This window comes from Podarcis gaigeae (genome assembly GCF_964106915.1).
Source record: "Podarcis gaigeae genome assembly, chromosome: 15".
NCBI lineage: Eukaryota > Metazoa > Chordata > Lepidosauria > Squamata > Lacertidae > Podarcis > Podarcis gaigeae.
Window position 1 is genome coordinate 7,202,860 of NC_139692.1, and position 22,268 is coordinate 7,225,127.

At 45.6% G+C, this 22,268-nt stretch overlaps 2 protein-coding genes across 2 annotated transcripts in view; both read left to right on the top strand.

Annotated features, from left to right (window-relative positions):
- LOC310832095 (beta-4C adrenergic receptor-like) overlaps positions 1–22,268 on the top strand; it is a 685,807-nt gene that overhangs the window by 81,256 nt on the left and 582,283 nt on the right. The gene's annotated exons all lie outside the window — the stretch shown is intronic.
- Positions 3,072–18,436, top strand: LOC310832152 (prolactin-releasing peptide receptor-like). Its single transcript, XM_083713774.1, has 3 exons — positions 3,072–3,206; positions 8,256–9,145; positions 13,968–18,436. The coding sequence occupies exons 2-3, from the start codon at positions 8,727–8,729 to the stop codon at positions 14,599–14,601; spliced, it is 1,053 nt and encodes a 350-aa protein (XP_083569900.1). The 5' UTR covers positions 3,072–3,206; positions 8,256–8,726; the 3' UTR covers positions 14,602–18,436.

Genomic DNA, 22,268 nt, shown 5'->3' on the forward strand with positions numbered 1-22,268 from the left:
CTCCGGTATGAATTAAGTACGTAACCAGAGGTACCACTGTATTATGTTGATTTGATTAGGGTTCCTCTGGACGACCTGTTTACTGCATTTACATGGATGTCATATGCTGTCTGCTCTTTACTATGCATTTGTTCTTATTTGCTTGTGGGGAAATTATATGATAATGAGCTTTCATCCTGATCTGCTTTCACAGATATACCATGCCATTTCATCAATCGGTTGCTTATCTCACATGTTTTAGGGCATTTCCCAGTCACTTCCCTAGGGGACAACATAGATTTGTTTCACCAAGCACATTAATCTGTTTTAATTGTGGTGGCACTGTGGGTTAAACCACAGAGCCTAGGACTTGCTGATCAGAAGGTCTGCGGTTCGAATCCCTGCAACGGGGTGAGCTCCCATTGCTCGGTCCCTAGCAGTTCAAAAGCATGTCAAAGTGCAAGTAGATAAATAGGTACCACTCTGGCAGGAAGGTAAACGGTGTTTCCTTGCGCTGCTCTGGTTCGCCAGAAGCGGCTTAGTCATGCTGGCCACATGACCCGGAGGCTGTACACCGGCCCCCTCGGCCAATAAAGCAAGATGAGCACCCCAACCCCAGAGTCGGCCACGACTGGACCTAATGGTCAGGGGTCCCTTTACCTTTACTAAGGGAAAGCACGCAAGCAAATCTATACCTGGTCATTCCAGTTGGAGTTCTCCAATTGGAGAACAGCCTCTTCTAAAGCAACTACTCTATTCCGAACTTAAAAATGGAAAGCATAATGCTGGTGGTCAACAAAAGACTCTCTCAGGGCAAATCCAAAAAAATGTAGTATAAACACATGCAATCGGGAAACACTGGCCTACAAGCGCTCCAACTGAAGAACAGCCTTTACCAAAGGTGCCATGGACTTTGATGATGCTCAAACTCAGGACGAAAGGTAGAAATGTGCTAAGAGGAAGGTACGGGATCAACTCTTGCTTGAAAACCTATGTCCCCACTGTGGAAGGACGTGTGGATCCAAAATAGGCCTCCACAGTCACATACGGACACACACACCATTAAGACCATATTAACGGATGAAACGGTTAAATCAGTTATGATTAAGTGGGCACAAGATATTGGTCATAACATTATGTTTGCTGACTGGGAACAGTTGTGGACCACCGGCATGAAATTTACAGCATGCAATGCCCTAAGAGAGAATATTATGAAAATGATTTATAGGTGGTACATGACCCCAGTCAAGCTTGCAAAAATCTACCATCTGCCCAATAATAAATGTTGGAAATGTAAAGAAAATGAAGGTACATTCTTTCACCTTTGGTGGACGTGCCCAAGGATTAAGGCTTTCTGGGAAATGATATATAATGAAATGAAAAAGGTATTTAAATGTACCTTCCTGAAGAAACCAGAGGCCTTTCTCCTGGGCATGATCTACCCACTTTGGAAGAATGGCAAATGAAGGTGATAGACTATATGGGTCTGGCAGAAATGACCGGCAGAATCCGAGACCAGGGAAGAGAGACGGCGGAAGAAGATTGGAAGAAATTTAAGGACTATCTTGGAAAATATTGTAAAATTAACGAATGTTAGAATGATGTTGGATTAGAAATTAAGTGGTTTTCAGCTGTAATGATTAAGTAAAAAGAAAAGAAAGGTTGAAAATTAAATGAAAATTAAGGGTGAGGATTTGTGGAATTAATAATTAGAATTGGAATACAAAAAGGGGAGGTATGAGGAGGTCTGGGAAGTAAGGTATAAGAAAATAAGGGAATGAAACTTTACTTGTTTGTAATTGTTTTTAATTTTGTATTTTTTCATATTTGATATGTTTTTTGTTTGTGTTTTGTTTTTATTGTTGTTTTTTCTCTATAATTTTTGAAATGCTAATAAATATCTTTTTAAAAAAAGAACATATTAATGGAAGATAATCTTACTCAGCTACGAGTGATCGCCAAAGAAGAAGATGGTCGGATTGCTGAATAAAGATGACTGCAATCAAATATGGTTAAAGTCCTTAGACCTCCTGATTTGATGACCTGCTCAACACCTGCCTGGCATCCTCCTTGGAACCTTAGAAAAGGAAGGATATTTTTCTAATTAAAAGAAATAAAAACAGTAATTTCTTTTCTAATTAAAAGAAATAAACAGTAGTTCAGCACACACACACACACAAACGACACAGGCAGTTATTCTGCTGCCAGTTATTGCCTGCGTTTTAACTTAGTGGGAGACCAGTAACAAGTGAAAATAGGACAGGCTTGGGTGACAGGTAAGCACCTGATAGACATCCATTCTCCACCTGTGCATCGTCTTGATTTAGAGATGTTAGACATCTTCAGACATCTAAAGGGCTGTCACAAGAAAGATGGAGCAAGCTTGTTTTCTCCTGCTCTGGAGGGTAGGATCGAACCAATGGCTTCAAGTTACAAGATAGAAGATTCCAACTAAACAACAAGGAGAACTTTCTTGGAGGCTTTGAAGCAGAGGTTGGATGAACATCTGCCATGGATGCTTTGGTTGAGATTCCCCTGCATTGCCAGTTGTTGGACTAGATGACCCTTTGAGCTCCACTATTCTATGATTTTCTGAGATTAGAATGCCATTAAAGGTAAAGGTAAAGGTACCCCTGCCCGTACGGGCCAGTCTTGACAGACTCTGGGGTTGTGCGCTCATCTCACTTAAGAGGCCAGGGGCCAGCGCTGTCCGGAGACACTTCCGGGTCACGTGGCCAGCGTGACATCGCTGCTCTGGTGAGCCAGAGCCGCACACGGAAACGCCGTTTACCTTCCCGCTGGTAAGCGGTCCCTATTTATCTACTTGCACCCGGAGGTGCTTTCGAACTGCTAGGTTGGCAGGCGCTGGGACTGAGCAGCGGGAGCGCACCCCGCCGCAGGGATTCGAACCGCCGACCTTTCGATCGGCAAGTCCTAGGCGCTGAAGCCTTAACCCACAGCGCCACCTGCGTCCCTTGAGAATGCCATTACGTATTAGAAAAACTGTAGAGAGAAAGAAGATAGAGGAACCAGCAGAGGGGGCTGGTGAACCAAAAGCTTGCTTAGACCTGAATCTACGAAGCCAAGAGAGTACAGCACACATTTGGAACATAGGAGGGATAAAGCCTGAACGTTTTCTCTCTCATGCTTGCACAGACTTTCTCTTGCACAGACCGCTAGGAATTCTTAGCTTGTCTTCTTATCCTCACTTGGCTCTGCTTGTTCAGGTCAGTAGAAAAAAAGAAAAAAACTGCATGGTTTCCTATTTGCAACATATGCATGCCAAATTGATCTCAAGCAATAAGAGCATCCCCTCATTATTTTTACTTTCTCTCCTCATTTCAAGTTTGGGAGTCAATTAATAATATATATATATATATAAAGGAACTTGCTTAAAATGATGTCAAAGCTTTGTGGTGAGGTGTTTATAGTGTCCATTTTGTTTTTAGAAACCTTGTTGGTAAAAAGTCTTCCAAAAGTTCAGAAAGTGAAGAATGCAGTTCAGAAATAGTGTTTCTGGCAAGTAGAAGCACTAGCTTCTGTAGGGGGGGGGGAGGGGCTGAAAATGAGAGTTTGCTTCCTTTCATTCATAGTACTCTGCTTTTGTCTTTTGGTGTTCCTTCTTAGGGTGGTGTGTGTGTGTTTGGACAGAGGTTCAAAGTAGGTGTTTTGTCCTCAATGGACCATGGAAAACAAAGGTTCTGGGTCTTAATGCTGCAATCATAGGCATGCACCCTTACTAAGGACAAGCGTTGTCCCATTGAAACCGAAAGGACTTACTTCTGAGTAAAGAAGTCTGAGACGGCACTGTGAGCACACTAAACTCAACAAAGCTTGCTTCTGGCAACCTTGTTCAGGATCAAGCTGGGAAAATATTTAATGTTCTTTCGGAAATGTTTTCTGAACAACCTCCTGTAGCTCATAGTGCTTCTATTCTGAAAATATTTTCATGACATTTATTAGGGGAGAAAGCAACAACATTCAGTACCAACTCAGCATGAGGTGGAATGAAGATGTAATTTTTTGAGCTGCCTTCTGTAGGATTCTGTGCCCAGAGCAAAATTCTGTTTTCCATTTTATAAAATGAAGCCAAATTTAAGGATATGCTACAATATTATATGTGGCTGCTCTCTATAACTGTATGCATATTGAATAATGTAAAGCATGCCCACCTAGTTACTGTTTCAGTTAAAGTTGTTGCTGGCATCCATCTGTCTCAAGAGACAATGGAGTGTGCCACCAGGGGTGAAGTCAAACCTCTGGAGAATCACAGCGCCTGCTGTGGCTGCAGAGGCAGGGAACCTGTAACTGCTGCCCCCATGTTGTTTTTGCTGCATTAGCAGCACCAAAGTGACCTCTCTGGGGTACAAGCCTGGAGAGTGTGTATGGAGGTCCTGGGTTGCCCATACTAGAAGACCCCTCCTCTCAGCCTTGCTGATGTGGTCCAAAGGAACGGAAAGCAATAGGTTTGGCACCAGCTTGGCTGCAGGAACTGCTGGAAGGAGGCATACAAGATGCCATCCAATCGTCTTTAGGGACTCTGAATTTGCGTGGGGTTTCTGCTTAGCATTTTCTTCACCCAAAGATGTGCTGCAAGGCAGCAGTGGTGGAGCTATTCCCATGAATGAGTATAGCCACAAGGCGGTAGAGGTTTAGGATCTGAATTTTCCTTCTCCTAGATGAGCTACCTTCCCAGACTGATGAACCCCATCTGCCCTTCACTTCCCTCTACAGCAGGGGTAGGCAACCTAAGGCCCAGGGGCCGGATGCGGCCCAATCGCCTTCTCAATCCGGCCCGCAGACGGTCTGGGAATCGGTGTGTTTTCACATGAGTAGAATGTGTCCTTTTATTTAAAATGCATCTCTGGGTTATTTGTGGGGCATAGGAATTCATTCATATCTCCCCCAAAATATAGTCTGGCCCCCCACAAGGTCTGAGGGACAGTGGACTGGCCCATGGCTGAAAAAGGTTGCTGACCCCGGCTCTAAAGCATGTGTAGTAACAGCCTTCTTGACCGTTGGACTTAATCTCAGTCACGTTTGCTCGGTCCGCCAGAGCCTTTCTTCAACTACAGTGGTACCTCAGGTTAAGTACTTAATTCGTTCTGGAGGTCTGTACTTAACCTGAAACTGTTCTTAACCTGAAGCACCATTTTAGCTAATGGGGCCTCCCGCTGCTGCTGCACTGCCGCTGCACGATTTCTGTTCTCATCCTGAAGCAAAGTTCTTAACCTAAAGCACTATTTTTGGGTTAGCGGAGTCTGTAACCTGAAGCGTATGTAACCTGAGGTACCACTGTACAGGAGAAGTCCTTCACTCGCTGAGGGTTTGAGACCCATTGGCTACCCTTCCCTGGTTTAGCCGGCCAGTTGAATCTGTTCCTGGATCTTGGCCATTGTCACATGCTGGCAGCTTCTAGGAGCCACAGGTGAGAGCTGAGTGCAGGGTGGGGGTCACAGGTGGTCAAACTACTACCCCAGGAGGAACACAACATTCCCCACCCTTCCCTTAACATGCCATACAGCTCTAGTTAAAGTACTGTAGTGATAAAACAGCTAAAGGTTTTGTAAATGTGCCTGTAAAAGGCAGATACCTTCTTCCTGGACACTAAGAGTTTTATCTAACTAAGTTCTACTCAAAGCAGACTCACTGAAATGAATGAACCTGTTGGGATCTCCTGGTTCACGCTTCCCCCAGGTTGCATGCCTGGGGCAACAGCCCCCATGGCATCCCCCCCCCCACCTGGTGCATGATGTTGTGCATATGATGTCACGCAGTGCTGGGCCCCTTCAATGTCGGGGCAAGTCAGTGCCCCTGCTACAATTTTTGGAGCGGTTTAACAGTTGATTCCTCTTCCCAGCGAACTCCATAGTCTAACTGTGCACTATATGAAGAATTGCTTTCTTTGGTCTATCCTGGTTCTTTCAACATTTAGCTTCATTAAATGTCTGTGAGTCCTAGAGTTATGAGAGATGCAGAAAGGCTTTTCTCTATCTGTTTTATTTTATTCACAGGTGGAGTAGTAAAGTGCAGCGTGGTAAGAGGGAAAGCACTCTGTTTACTACCCCTTACTTTCTGTCTGATTCATTGATCTGTGCTCCTTTCCCCAAAGTATTTGTGTATTTTACATGCATTCATTGCTATGCAATGCAGGGACCACTGTGCCTCCCATTCAATAGATAGGAGTTTGTTTAACCGTTTAATTGTTGGACAGATACACCCAATGTAAAAGATAAAGGGACCCCTGACCATTAGGTCCAGTCGTGGACGACTCTGGGGTTGCGGCGCTCATCTCGCTTTATTGGCTGAGCGAGCCAACATACACCTTCCGGGTCTTGTGGCCAGGATGACTAAGCCACTTCTGGCGAACCAGAGCAACACACGGAAACGCCATTTACCTTCCTGCTGGAACAGTACCTATTTATCTACTTGCACTTTGACGTGCTTTTGAACTGCTAGGTTGGCAGGAGCAGGGACCGAGCAACAGGAGCTCACCCCATCACGGGGATTCGAACCGCCAACCTTCTGATCGACAAGTCCTAGGCTCTGTGGTTTAACCCACAGCACCACCCATGTCCCAGATGGATGGGGTTTATGGGCCAAGGGAGCCGGCATGCTTTCGGACACCCAATGTAGGTGGTCCTAATTGGCAGCTACCAAGCAGTCTTCAAAGGCAGTCTTACATAGGACTCATTGTAGTAGTCTAATTTGGAGGATGCCAGAGCATGGATAGCTCTCATGAAAGGGGCTCCCTGTTGCTGGGCTCTCTTGTGAACAAGCTGAATCTATGAGCACTGCCAAACTGTGAACACTACTCAGGGGCAGACAAACTGGGGAAGGGCCATGGCTCAGTAGCAGAACACATCAGTAGCATGCGAGGCTCTGGCATCTCTTGTCTGAAACCCTGAAGATTTGTGGGCAATGGGCAGGGCTGGCTCAAGATGTTTTGCTGCCTGAGGCAAAGGCCACAATGGCGCCCTTCCCAAAGGCACATACAGATTGATAGTTGTATTTTACCCCAGTACTGGTGAAAGGAAAATACCTTTCATTGTGCTGGAGGGCAGCAGGCTAGCATACTAGGTACAGGGGAGGCCACATGGCACTCATGGCTGTCTCCTCCCTGTCCCTCAGCACCTGCTGTCTGAGGCAGCTGCCTCACTTTGCCTCATTATAGGGCTGGCCCTGGCAATTCGGGCAGATAGTACTGAACTAGATGGGTCTCACTTTTGTGTAGGCAGCTTTTTATATTCATATGCCCACCAGCAGTATGTCTGTCTTAGATTCAGCTTCACTTTATTGCCTCGCATCTAGTCCCTTTATCTACCTATCAAATTTTATCCTTAATGCTGGGAAACAGATCTGAAAGATAGCAACTCATAGAAAAGGGACCCTGTGTGCTTCATAGCTGAGCCTTTGGGTAATGTTCAACTAACCTGTGCCATTTGCGCAAGGATTTCTGCTTGCGCGGTGGGCTTCACCTCTCTCCTCCCCTCTCATACACCTTCTATCCTCCCCAACTCTGCTCCAAGTGGTTGGGGGAACCCTTAGAACAGATTTAGTGGGGTGCTGGGAAAGTTCCACTATACAAGCAGAAATCTTTGGGTTGACGGAACGTTCACCTAGCGCTACTTGACAAAATAAAAAAAGTTACACCGTAATAAAAGTTAACGGTTATTTTCGCTGCTGTTTTGCCTTGAGAGCTCTCAGAGAGCTGCCTCCACTTTAGGGATGGGAGAGAAATTTAATTCCATTTGCATTTAAAGGAGAGCATACCTGATTAGCGCTTTCCAAACAATAGCTGCGGTGCTTTTCTCCCAGCAAGTAATGTGTGCATATACTAGGGTAACGTGTGCATATAAATGCATACAGTATATCCATGAAAATAACACGCAAAATGCATTCTACTAGGGGGAAATTGCTTTGCAAAAATGTGCATACTGGGATAAATTTGCAGTACAATGCTGTTGAATTTTCACACACTTTCTTTTAAAATCACAAACTGATGTCGAAATGTAGAGTACTGAACTTATGGTTTGAAAAATGGTAAACTGAAATGGACAGATTTACACACCCCTACATCACAGTGGGATGTTTCCTACCAAACTGCAATTGCTTTGTGGCAAAATTCTGAAGCTCTCCATCTAACATCTCTCTGGGCTTGTCATGCCTTTTAGCATATTTTCCAGTTTGCTTGTCTTTAAGAGAAAGCTGTTTACCCGATTCCTTGTCATTCTAAACCTCCTTTTCCCTGCTTCCTTCCCTATCTTATCTCTCAGACACCAGTGGAACCAGTCATTCTCCTGAAAAGTAGTAGCAATGCCGCAATTTTGGAACACAAGAGCCAAATAATGTAGAAGCAACAGAGGCAACCTAGAAGAAAATGGAAAGGCATCAAAGTGGGGGAGGATACATTATAGCTTAATGGGTGTAAGTGAGGCAAACTTGAAAGCATTTCATCCTGCCCTGCAAGCTGTGATTGCTGCAGAAGTAAGCTCTTCAAAGGGTAGCCTGTGAATACAGATTTGCATGAGAAATAGAAGATGTATTCTGGCACCAGACAAGCTAAACCCAGTATTCCTTTTGTGCAATAGATACATCAGCCTTTCATCCCTGAACAAAATAAAGGAGTCAGTCATCCAGGGCCTTGTGCACACAGGGTGGCCCCAAAGCCAACTTCAGAAGACTTGCTTCACTGCAGTTCCATCCTCCTTGTGTTTTTAAGTGCAGTCCCTGGTTGCTACCAACTGATGGAATCCGCTGGTCGCTGGGACCATGGCCCGTCCAACGGCAGCACCTACGAGGTTGAGCTCAGAAACGGCTCCAATTCCACTTCTCAGTTTACCGGCGTGCAGATGATCCAGTCTTTCAAGCCTCTGATCATCCCCTGCTACACTTTGGTTGTGCTGGTGGGCATTTTTGGGAACTATCTCCTCCTCCATGTTATCTGTAAGACTAAGAAGATGCACAATGTCACCAACTTCTTCATTGGAAACCTGGCCTTTTCAGACATGCTGATGTGTGCAACCTGTGTCCCTTTCACTCTAGCATATGCTTTCAACCCCCAGGGATGGGTCTTTGGGAAGTTCTTGTGCTATTTTGTGTTCCTGATGCAGCCCATGACGGTATATGTGTCCGTCTTCACCCTCACGGCTATCGCAGTAGACAGGTAACTGCTTCCTGAATGATTCATCCAGATTTGGATCCCCTATCCCCATTCCCATCCTTGCTGCCAGACCACCACGTCTATTGATAGCTCCAGATTGCTCCAGGTCAGGGCTCAGCAAACTTTTTCAGCAGGGGGGCTGGTCCACTGTCCCTCAGACCTTGTGGGGGGCTGGACTATATTTTTAAAAATAAATAAATGAACGAATTCCTATGCCCCACAAATAACCCAGAGATGCATTTTAAATACAGTGGTACCTCAGGTTAAGTACTTAATTCGTTCCGGAGGTCTGTACTTAACCTGAAACTGTTCTTAAGCTGAAGCACCACTTTAGCTAATGGGGCCTCCTGCTGCTGCCGTGCCGCCAGAGCACAATTTCTGTTCTCATCCTGAAGCAAAGTTCTTAACCTGAAGCACTATTTCTGGGTTAGCAGAGTCTGTAACCTGAAGCATATGTAACCTGAGGTACCACTGTAAAAGCACACATTCTACTCATGTAAAAACACGCTGATTCCCGGACCGTCCACAGACCGGATTTAGAAGGCAATTGGGCCGGATCCGGTCCCCAGGCCTTAGTTTGCCTACCCATGCAAGAGTACTTTTCAGAAGGACTTGCATTCAGCCACTGCTTTGACAGAAGGCTGTTCGTCATCAATCACAAATGTTTTCCATTAACGTTCTGCACTTTTGTTGCAGCCCAGTGTGTTGCATATTAAACTCATCTTTTCATTAAAGAGATGTAAATACCTTCGGGAGGAAATCCAGCTGAGCCTTTTCTCAACAAGTTGGGGAAATGAGCTCTACACAAAGTGGCAGAGGCTCCCCAAGGTTTCAGGTGGGAGCTTTTCCTAGCCCTACTTGCAAATGTGGGACCAGGGCCATACCATCCCATTCTGCCACCTGAGGCGAAACAGGAAGGTGCTGTCCCCCTGCTGCCCGCCTGCCAAAGCCTCACTTACCAGGGTCGCATGGCAGTGACTTTCGGCGAGATCTCCCTGTGTAATTCTCACAAAATCTCACATGAGCTCAGTGAGATCTTGCGAGATCTCGCTGGAAGCCACCACTGCTGCTGCTTCTCCTCACCTCTCCTGCGGCGCTGCCAAGAGCAGCCACACAGGGTTCCATTGCCTGAAGCAGCTGTCTCAATCCACCTCATAGTTGGGCTGGCCCTGCCTGGGACCTTCTGCAACCTTGTGAAGCCTGCGCTGTAACCCCTGAGCTGCAGCTCCTCACAGAAACTGGCCCTTATATCAAGATGATTGCAAACGAGCCCATCTCTTTCCTGGGTTTTGTGCTCCGCAGATGCCCTACTGTTTTAACTTGACCAACCCAAGGGACGTTACAGGGCAGCAGACATTAAGTGGATACTTTCTCCTGCTGTCTTTCCAATTTGGGACCAAACCACAAAGACATTGCTGGCTGCTTGCCATTCCCACTTAGTGAACCATCTTCCCTCAGTACCTCACAGTTGCCCTTTCCCACTGCAGGACCATCAGGCTCTCATCATGTTTCTAACTTGTGACGAGCCAAGTAGGTGAACAAGCTAATTTCATCCCCACTCTTCTCCCCAGGAGGGTCTAGTTGAGCCAACAGGATAAAACCAGAGAATGATGCCTATTTGAGCTGCCGCTGAGTTTTCTCAGCAATCAAAGAAGGAAGTCTTTGCCTGCTAGGGCTATGGGGTATTTTTGCACTGCTGGGTATAATTTCCAAACTCTGGTTAATGTTATATAGTTTATTTGCTGCAGAGAAACAAATTGTTCAGGTGGCTGAATGGAGCTTTTCTCTTTGAAAAGCAGGACAGTGATGTAAAAGCTAACAGGGGGGTGGGCATGGATATCTTTCTGATAGGATGTTTCCATGGCGACATAAATCTAGTAGGCAATGGTGATATAGGAAGCTGCCTTTTATGGACCATTGGTCCACCCATCTCAATGCTGTCTACACTGACTGGCAGTGACCCTTTGTGGCCTCATCCATACAGTACACTTAAAGCACTATGATGCCCCTTTTAAGAGCCATGGCTCCCCCTAAGAATTCTGGGGACTGTAGTTTGCTAAAGGTGCCGAGAGTTCTTGGGAGATCCCTGTTCCCCACAAAGAACTACAATTCCCATAGTTCCCCAAGAAAGGGATTGACAGTTCAAACACTCTGAGAATTGTAGGTTACAACAGCCCGGGATTATTTTAAAACACGATTAAAGAGCCTGTGTGAATAAAAGTTTCTTCGCCTGGCACTGAAAAGACCAGGCACCATAGGCAAGCATCTTTGGAGAAGCTATTCTATAGCCAGGGTGCCACTCACTACGGAACACATACACGCAGGTGTGTGTGTTTGGGGAAGCTGGGTGCACTTGCTCTGGGCCTTAGAGGGCGAAGCCAGCCCTCCAGCACTGAGCTGTAGCCCCATTCTCAGCATGGTGCATGCAAAGTCTGCGCCAGGGGACAGCTAAGCCCAATAGGCCTGGAGCGCATGGAGATTGCGCCCTCAATTGCACCAAGGAATGCTCTGCAACACATAAGTGTTCTGAGGCAGATGGGTCCATGTGTAAAAAGGTTCCCTGAGGTCAAGAAGCCTGGGCTCCACCTGACACAGGCAGATACAGGGACGCTTTCCTTTTTCCCTCTCACTGAGCTCATTGAAGTTCCAAAGGGCTTCAAGGCACATTTTGACTTTATCTCTCAAAGCCCAAGCTTTAGCACACTTCAGAGGGGGCGGGGGGAAACACATCTGGAAAAGTCAGATCTAAAGGAGTGTTCTGGGTGGTTGGTGCGTTTCTGGAGAGGCTGGTAGGAACCCTTCTGCTCAATACCAGTCTTCCTGCTGAATGGAAATAAAAGTCTGTGTTACTTTGTTCCCCCACAATAGCTACTTTCCCACGTGGCTTAATTCAGCAACGAAGCTTCTGATGGAATAATTGCTGTTCCCGAGGAGTGGCGCTTTTCTGCGGTGGAAGGCCATAATTTCCATCACCAGCTTTGCCTTGTGACAGTCCTTTCTTGTTTAATTAACTTGCATAGAAATGGAATTATTATTGAAATCAAAGCAAGGGGAACAGTATGTTTGACTAAATACATGGGCCTTCTGCTGCTTTTGTGTGCAGCCCTGGACTTTTCTGCTGCTGATCATTAGCCATTTGCTAGTACTCTTAGTGGTTCTTGTGGTTCTTGCTGAACTGCAATATTGCCAGCGTTGCTCTAAAACAGAAACCATTTATGGCCCATGCCAGGGATGGGTGGGGGTGGGGAACTCTACCAGGATCTGAGTCCAACCATCAAAGATGTCCAACATGGTGCAAGTGCTGTTTGGAGAAGGCAGCCAGCAGCTATAGTACTGCACCTGCATCCCTGAAAATAGGCCCCACTGAACTCAGTAGGGTGGTTTCCCAAGTAGACATGTATAAGATATGTAAGGGGTTTTGCTGCTCACAGTGAGCGTGCTGCATTAACCAGGGAGTGTACCTGAGATTACTGTTGCATTTGTCTCTGACCCTTCCTCTAAGTTGCTCAAGACATAGGACATAGAATTACAGAGTTGGAAGGGATCTTGGGGATCATTCATTGTGGCTGATGGTCTTGTGAACTGTGTTGGCAGCATAGATTATGGTAGGATAGCAAGCTTTCGAGAATTCTTTGTCAGGAAGGGAGACCATGCTGCCCTACCTTTTTACAAAAATACATTTTTATTATTGTTATTATTATTATTAGTTTATTTTATATGCCACTTAATTATTATCAGCATTATTTATTCAGTTTATTAGTGGCTTGACATATAAGGAGTCTCCAAGAAACTTACAAAATTTTAAGAGCAGAAAGCATACCTTAAAACCAGGAAAAAAAGAACGCTACAATAAAAGCCATGCTATAATCTATAAAACAGACCCAATAAATCAGTAATATATGCCAAAACAGGCTTCTAAGCAGTTTACAAAATATAAAAACCAGTTACATAAATGTTAAATTGTAAGCATCAATCCCACTGAGATTTAAAAACATGCATATATAAAATACAAAATTAAAACAATCCCATTACAGTGGTACCTCGGGTTACAGACGCTTCAGGTTACAGACTCCGCTAACCCAGAAATAGTACCTCGGGTTAAGAACTTTGCTTCAGGAGGAGAACAGAAATCGTGCGGCGGCAGCGGGAGGCCCCATTAGCTGAAGTTGTGCCTCAGGTTAAGAACAGTTTCAGGTTAAGAATGGACATCCAGAACGAATTAAGTTCTTAACCCGAGGTACCACTGTAAAAGAATTAAAACAGGAGACTCTGCAAGGGAAGCCAGGCTGCTCTTCTGTAGGCAGGCTCCCTCTGGTTTGAGGTTGCAGCTGTTGGCCACTGATCTTAAGTATCCTTATCCATAAGGAGCTATCCTCTCTCCCATTGGAGCTGGGGGGGGGGGGCGTAGCTCAGTGGCAGAGCATCTGCTTTGCAGGTAGAAGACCCCTGGTTCAGTCCTCAGGGGGTCCAGGTAGGAGTGGGAAAGACCCATGCCCCAAACCCTGGATAGTCACTGCCAGTCAGAGTAGACAGTACAGAACTAGATGGACCAATGAACTGACTCAGGATAAGGCAGTTTCATTCATATACAGTCATACCTCGGGTTACAGACTGCTGACACCCGGAAGTACTGGAATGGGTTACTTCCGGTTTTCGGCAGTTGCGCATGCGCAGAAGAGCTAAATCGCTATACTCCAACTCCCATCCTCCCTGTCCTTTGGCTGTGCTTGGCTGAGGTTGATGGGAGTCCAATGATATCCTGAGGCTTTCGTAAGAGAAAGCAGCAGGAGGGATGTCACTGTCTTTCCTCTCATCTCTTCCCTAGGTACTACACCACCGTGCACCTCCTTAAGAAGCGCATTTCCTTTACTACCTGTGTGTACATCATTGGTGGGATCTGGCTGCTCTCCGGTGCCTTGGTGGCCCCCGCAATTGCCCACACCTACCATGTGGAGTTCCAGAAGGAAGGCTTTGCCATCTGCGAGGAGTTCTGGATGGAAGAGGGGAAAGAGCGCCTGGTCTATGCCTACAGCACCTTGATCATCACCTACATCCTCCCCCTCTCGGCCGTCTCCCTCTCATACATCTGCATCACCATTAAGCTGAAGAACCGCGTTGTGCCTGGCCACCCGACGCAGAACCAGGCGGAGTTCGACCGCCTGCGGAAGAGGAAGATCTTCCGCCTGCTTGTGCTGGTGGTGGCCGCCTTTGCCATCTGCTGGCTCCCCATCCATGTCTTTAACGTCCTCCGTGACATTGACATCAACCTCATCAACAAGGACTACTTCCTTCTGATCCAGCTGCTCTGCCACTGGTTTGCCATGAGCTCTTCCTGCTGCAACCCCTTCCTCTATGCCTGGCTGCACGATCGCTTCCGAAGCGGATTGAAAGAGGTCTTCACCTTCAAGCAGAAGATCATGCCCACCAATAACTGTGTAGCGGTCAGTGTAATGCTCTGACATGTTGGACTTGGAGCAGGATCCATGGCAGTTAGTTGGTGGGGGGATTAGTTGTTCTTAGCTCATAAGATTTGCACTCCCTAGCCCACCAAAGCTCAATCTTATGAACTGGAAGAGCGAAGCCTCTTGAGCAAAAAGTCCACCACCTCTGTAGGAGAAAGGTTCTCCCAGAGAAAACCTTAAAAGCACCCAATTGTTTTTCCATCTCTCCCTCTTTCATACACATGTGTGCATGCACACACACAACCATACACGCAGACAGAATCTGCAATGAGATGTTGCAATATGGAGTGGTTCTGTTCAGGCTGCCAGCCAGCCAGGCATACCATTTTCCAGAATATTCCATTTCATCTCTGCTTCTTCATTTTTGAGCATGTTCAGTCCTCATTGGACTGTTGTGAAGGAGGGGGAGACCTTTTTGGGGAGGAGTTTTTGAGTCCATTATTAGTATATACAATGATCTATTAGTATATACACACATGATGGTGACAGCAGATGAGACTCAGCAATATGAAGTGCTCCCGTTTAGAGTCAGCCAGGCCCTCGTCCATCCAATTCCTTCTTCCCCATTTCCTTACCCTTCCCAAGCAGTCACACAGCATTCTGTGGCAACTGAGAATGCTGAATTCTCCTCAGGCTATTGGACTAGGTGACCCCTGGGGTCTCTTCCAACCCTACAAATCTGTGATTCTATTTTCTATAGGCCCTTGAACCCTTATATTTCCAAATAAAAAAAATTCCTTCCAGTAGCACCTTAGAGACCAACTAAGTTTGTTATTGGTATGAGCTTTCATGTGGATGCACACTTTTTCAGATACCAATGCATATGAAAGCTCATACTAATAACAAACTTAGTTGGTCTCTAAAGTGCTACTGGAAGGAATTTTTTAAAATTTTGTTTCAACCACAGCAGACCAACACGGCTACCTACCTGTAACCTTATATTTCCAGTTCACAGCAGTGAAAGCATGCTGTGCCGTTTGCACAAAAATGCTTTGGCTCATGTTTTAAGTAGAGTTTCTCTTGACATTTCCTAATATACTACCTACTATAATCACACGGCTAATTTTAGGGCTTTACAAAATAATCCCATCTTCCTTTAGGCTTCAGCAGCCGTGTGCCGCCTTTAATATTTCCAGCTCTTTCCCACATCCTGCAGATGCAACATAACTTGATTTTCTTCCTCTCTGGGAATGTGTGATTGCTCTTACTACATTCTAATCAGATTACAGCCAGCATAAACACCTCACTTCTGAAGCAGTCCAGCCGTAATGACGTATGTTCCACTGCTTTTGACTCATCCCTCCCTTTCTACTGAACACAATTTACAAAAGTGTTGATATCTTTGCTAGAGCAGGCACTGGATGTCAGAAAGTCAAAGGCATGAAAGGATGGCTCTCTTTCAGCCCTTCTACAGGGCAACCGTTAAAACATGCTGGATGAATTCTGATTGCTTCAGGGGCATTCACAGAAAAGATAATTGTATATGTTGCTGCTTATATCCTTGCAAACGTTAAGTAGAGCCCTGCTGGGTCAGAGCAAAGAGCCATCTAGTGCAGTATCCTGTTCCCAAAGTGGCCAAACGACATGCCCATCAGCAAGACATAAGTATATTCTGCTCATGTTCTCCAGCACCTGGTTTTCAGTGGCATGCTGCGTCAGATGCTGGAGATGGTAAACAAGAGGGGGTAGGTATTGAGAGCCTTATCTTTCATAAATTTGTCTAAGTGTTTCTTGTTGTTAAATTAGGGTAGAAACATGGAACTGCAGGAGAACCCATGAATTGGAAGACAAGAAGGGGCATTACATCGAGCCAGACCACGGCTCCATCCAGCTCAGTACTGCTTACACCAGGAACAGGGAAGCTGTGACCCTCCAGATATGGCTGGAGTGCCACTCCTATGCTCCTTAATCAATGGGCATCCTGGCTGGAGCTGATGGGAGTTAGACTCCAATAACATCTGGAGGCGCACTACTAATTGGTAGTGGCTCTCCAGGGTTTCAGACAGGAAGTCTCTCCTAGCCCCTATCTCGAGATGCTGAAGACTGAACCATGTGTTCTACTATTGAGCTATCATAGGCACCAACTCGATGGAGCTAAGGATAGCTCAGCCGCCCCCGCTCCCAGTTTGCGGGGATAGGGCTGAGCACCCCCAATTTTGAGGGGCTGGGCCCTGCTGGGTCTCCCCGCAGCGGAGGGCCTTGTTGGGTCTCACAGGCTCATCCTGACGTGTGTGATGTCACACGTCTGTGTCACACACGTGATGTCATGTGTATGACCGGAGTGGTGGAGGAGCAGCCTGTGGGATTGGGTGGGTTCCTAGCCACTCTGAGCCAGAGGTGCGATTTTTGTACCTGCCTGGGCCTGTGATTCTTGGCAGGGGCCAAACCCCTAGGTACACTCCTGGTAACTAGAATCAAGCCAAGCTTTCTTTTCTGTGCTTCTGTGTGCCAGCTAGAAGGTTGATTTATTAAATGAGGGAGTACAAATAGTACACACTAATCATTTGATGCATCCCCCAAAGAATCTTGGGAAGCGTAGTTTGTTAAGAGTTCTGGGAACTGAAGTTCTGGAAGGAGTAAGCTGCCATTCCCAGGATTCTTGGGGAGGAATGTGCTTTAAATGTATGGTGTGTACACAGTGAAAGCTTTGACCTCTATGAGGTTAGCCCACCCAAATCTAAGATCTAATCCAGGAGGTATTTAGCTCTCTCTGCAGATATGCTAAATAGGCTCTGAGCAATTTTAACAGAAAGGGGGTTAATAAAAACATAACCATATTTATTTTTTTAAAGATATTTATTGGTCACCTTTCCAGGTAATGGGCATTGGAAGTGACTTACAGCATACATATTACCCTCAATAAAACAACTAGAAAGCTATCAATTCCCTCCCAAAGCAGCTACCAAATCTCTGCTAACCAACTCATTCTTTCTGTGTCTCATTTGTGATCCACAGTTCTTCGCATATTCAATACATAAAGAATACGCAGAGAAGAGGTTCTTATATATTAACCAAAGGTCTATTTTAAGCTAGTTGAAAAGAACTGCCAGTGGGTCTGGATTTTGTCACTTCATATTGCTGCATGTGTTTCCGCTGTATGCGGCTAAGGTCTCCCACTCCAGGCAGCTTTCAGGCAGGGTCAGGGCATTATAAAGGAGCCACATGGAGGCTAATTGCTTTGCGGTCTCTGATGATAATGAGATGGATGCCCTGAGCATGAAGCAGAAGGCATAAACATAAAGGATCTGCTAATTGCTTTGTTTTTGAAGTGTTTTTTTTCTTTTAAGCACCCTTGCGCAAGCAAGCTACATTCTCCTCTTGAGTATCCTGCTCCAAGCATCACAGGAACGGAGGCTTATATTTGCACATTTCAGAGATGAAAATGGAGACGCTCTTATACATCTGTGTTCACAGCTTGAGGGCGCCTCTCTATTACATGTTGCTGAAGACTCTCTCTATTCTGCAAGAACCTGCCCTGTACTGGCTTCAGAAGAATTGTGGGTTAGCGGAGTGAACCGTACTTTAAGAATGTTTAATAGAACTTAATTTTTAACTGTTATCTGAATTTGGGTTGTTTGGCCAGAAAGTGAATGGCTCAGTTAGTACAGCATCCTAAATCTCAGGGTTATGGGTTTGAGCCCAACGTTGAACAAAAGATTCCTCTGTTGCAGGGGGTTGAAGGGGGATGACCCTCACGGTCCCTTCAAACTCTACAATTCTAGGATTCTAGGACACATAGTCCTGTTTGTACACCAGCCCCCAGCCCGCTAAAGAATATTGCTAGGCTGACGAGTTATGAACACCTCCCAGCCACTCCCAGAGGAAATGCATCGTGAAATAACAAGGACGCAAATGGCATGAAATTTGCATGTGCTAATTTGTATCTATTGATGCTAATGCATATCTAATGATTTAGATCTACCGTATTTTTCGCTCTATAAGATGCACCAGACCATAAGACACACCTAGTTTTTGGAGGAGGAAAACAAGAAAAAAAATATTCTGAATCCCAGAAGCCAGAACAGCAAGAGGGATCGCTGCGCAGCGAAAGCAGCGATCCCTCTTGCTGTTCTGGCTTCTGGGATAGCTGCGCAGCCTGCATTCGCTCCATAAGATGCACACACATTTTCCCTTACTTTTTAGGAGGGAAAAAGTGATTCTTACAGAGCAAAAAATACGGTATTTATGGTTCACAAATGATGACTGTAATTTAGAGAGAAATATAATGCATCTCATCATAGCGGGGAAGACTGACTGTGGGTGGGCAGCTTTGAGGCCCCCATTCTCCCTTCTTGTGGTTTATCTCAAAACTGAGCTTAGACTGCACAGCTCATCAAATAGGTTTAGGGCAGCTTCCTATGTCCCTATGATGGGCATTTCACTGCATATATACAGTGAAACTTTTACTGAATCAGACAATTTGCCCACCTATCCCATTATTGCAGAATCCAGAGGTAGTCAATGGGGTGTTCTCCAGGCCAATGGTCAGGGATGATGAGAGTTGTAGTTGCACAAAATCTGGAAGGCACCAGATCTCAGGGACAGTGAGGTCCTTCCCAGTATTGTTTCCTGGGTTCTTCTTAAGTGGAAATGCCAGGAACCGAAGACCCCAGGGCTACCTGCACACAAAGCATGTACTTTACCACTGAGCTATAAACTGTAACTCGGACTGGTTCTCAATAAACCACTGGTTTCCTGGGTTAAAAGTCCAATTGAGATGGGTGTTGGGGAGGAATGTTCTATTTTGACTGCTACATCGCTTCCACAATGGAAGGCATCAAGGAGTATCATTACATGGCTTTTCAGAGATGAAACGGACAGAATGACTGAAGGAAAAATGAAGACTCCATATTGCAGCACTTAAAATCTGGAGAAAACCTTGCAAATATAACCAAGCCTTATTAAAGTTTCTGGCAAGTAAGGGAATTTGTCTGTGTCCATAGGAGAGGAAATGGAGGCAAGGAGAATAATGTGGATTTAAATGGCCTACGAGAAAAGCATGGTCTGTGGCACAAAGGATGAGATGTGGGGGGAGGGGGGAACATTCTGAGAAAGGTCACCATTTCCTCTCAGTCATGAAATGATCTTGCCCAGTTCCCTTAACAATAGCATTTGATTACAAAAGATTAGTGTCCCTCAAAGCTTATTACCAGGCCCAGGATTTTTGGATGGTGGCTTTGAACACTGCATCTGGACATTGCAAGCTAAGGCAAGCCAAGTGATTGCAAAAGGTGGTGATTGCTCAGTGAATTACAGTAGGATCAGGGTGGGGGGATTTGGGGAAGAGTTTCATTTAGGGGCCAGTATCCCTGGTTTTCTCCAAATGTTGAATTCTGTGTGCTATTTCCATGATTCCCTTTCAACAGTGCAATATGTTGGTGGTGGTGTGTCAAAGATTTTCAGACATTGAAGTGAGATTAGGGACTGATGAGCTGGGTGACCTCAAACTCGGAGCCCCTTTTAGCCCCGTGATTCTTGGCTGTTAATGACTGTTAACAGTCTGCCAAACTGGATTAACTGGTAGAACTGCCAGAAACTATCCTAGTGGCTCTGGTTGGGTAGTCAGGTTTTTTTCCTTGCAATGGAGAATGCTGGCTGGCTGGTCTTTTCTGGAAGAAGACAGCATTTTAGGAAGCCTATGACTTTGTTGAACTGTATCGATTGTTTTGATGAATTTGGTGGTGTTGTTTGCTTTATATGCTATTGCATTTGATATTACAGTGTTTGCAGTGTTTTGTTTTTTAATGCTATTGTGAGCAGCTCTGAGCGCATCATTTCTTGCTTAAAAAGTGGGATACAAATACATCATACAGATACATCATCTCGACTCATTTCCCTGCCCTGCCCCTACTGTGGAATTAATTACCGTATTTTTCGCTCTATAAGACGCACCAGACCACAAGACGCACCTAGTTTTTGGAGGAGGAAAACAAGAGAAAAAAATTTCTGAATCTCAGAAGCCAGAACAGCAAGAGGGATCGCTGCGCAGTGAAAGTAGCAATCCCTCTTGCTGTTCTGGCTTCTGGAATAGCTGTGCAGGCTGTATTCGCTCCATAAGACGCACACACATTTCCCCTTACTTTTTAGGAGGGAAAAAGTGAGTCTTATAGAGCAAAAAGTACGGTAATTTGGTCTGTGTAAGGCAGGGGTGAGAAGGAATTTGGCCCCAAGGGTTGGTGATCAGGTACCATGTTCCAGCTGGTGGTGGGTGAGGCCTGGGCTCATTCAGACCCACACACTCCATCTGTTTTCTCTTGTGGATCAAGGTATGCTGGTGATGGCAAACACCACAGCATTTCCAGCAACTGTTGTTAAAATAAGGTCCACAATATGCGCCTTGAGTTTTTAAATGTATAATTTTTAACTTAGTTTAACAATTTCATCTGCTTTATTGTCTTACATATGTATGTACGGTACTTTGCACACAAATTGCAATGGCTTGTTGCTGGTGCAAATAAATATCTATCAGTGATCTCCCTCATCCTTTCCTCCACGGTTAGATCTGGCTAATAGTGCATGGTGCCCATTGTGGAAGGCAGGAAAGCCAACATTATGCAGAGGTAAAGACAACCAAGACTTATCACTTGCAAAGTGCTTTTCTCTCGTTGTAATTTTGCAAGAATGAATTTGGCGGCAGGGCTGGCATGGGCACTGCATGGGCCACACTGAAGACCTCCAGGGAGGGCCATGTGAAGATCACCAGTAAGCTGCACATGTGGTAAGTGTGAACAAAGAAAGCAGGTGGGATGGTTGTAACTGGGGTAGATTGGGGCACAAAGGGCAAATCTACTTTCTCTAAAAAATCATGATAGGTCTGGTGGTTTCCCTAGAAATCTCTTGGGGAACAGTGAACTCATAAGGCATCTGTTGCAATGTTTAGTGCTGTGATGCTCCTCCTATGCTCCCCCTGTATATATGTGCAAATAAACCTTATTATCATCTAATACCAAGATGTCTCACATGCTCTCATTTCCAAAGGAAACTTAGGTTCTCACCACCTGGAGAAAAGCAACATGAACAACAATATGTTACTGATGGGTCCCAAGCAAAAGACTAACCCACCCAGCCCTATATTCATTAAAAGGTAAAGGTAAAGGGACCCCTGACAATTAAGACCAGTCGCAAATGACTCCGGTTGCGGCACGCATCTCGCTTTACAGGCTGAGGGAGCTGGCGTTTGTCTGCTCTGCAGACAGTTTTTGCTGGGTCATGTGGCCAGCATGACTAAGCCGCTTCTGGCACAACCAAACACTGAAACCAGAGCAGCGCATGGAAACACTGTTTACCTTCCCGCCAGACCGGTACCTATTTATCCACTTGCACTTTTTGGGGTGCTTTCAAACTGCTAGGTTGGGTAGGAGCTGGGACCGAGCAATGGGAGCTCATCCTGTCATGGGGATTCGAACCGCCGACCTCCTGATTGGCAAGCCCAAGAGGCTCAATGGTTTAGACCACAGCACCACCCATGTCCCCTTCATTACCATTCCTTAGTTCAGAGCTTTCCAAACTTTTCATGTTGGTGAAACACTTTTTAGACATGCATCATTTAGTGACACAGTAATCCAGTTTTACTAGCAAACCGGAGGTTATACTAACCCCTTTCCAGCCCCGGGAGGAGTGCAGGGAGTGTTCACGTGACATACCCTCACACTGCAGCCGACACG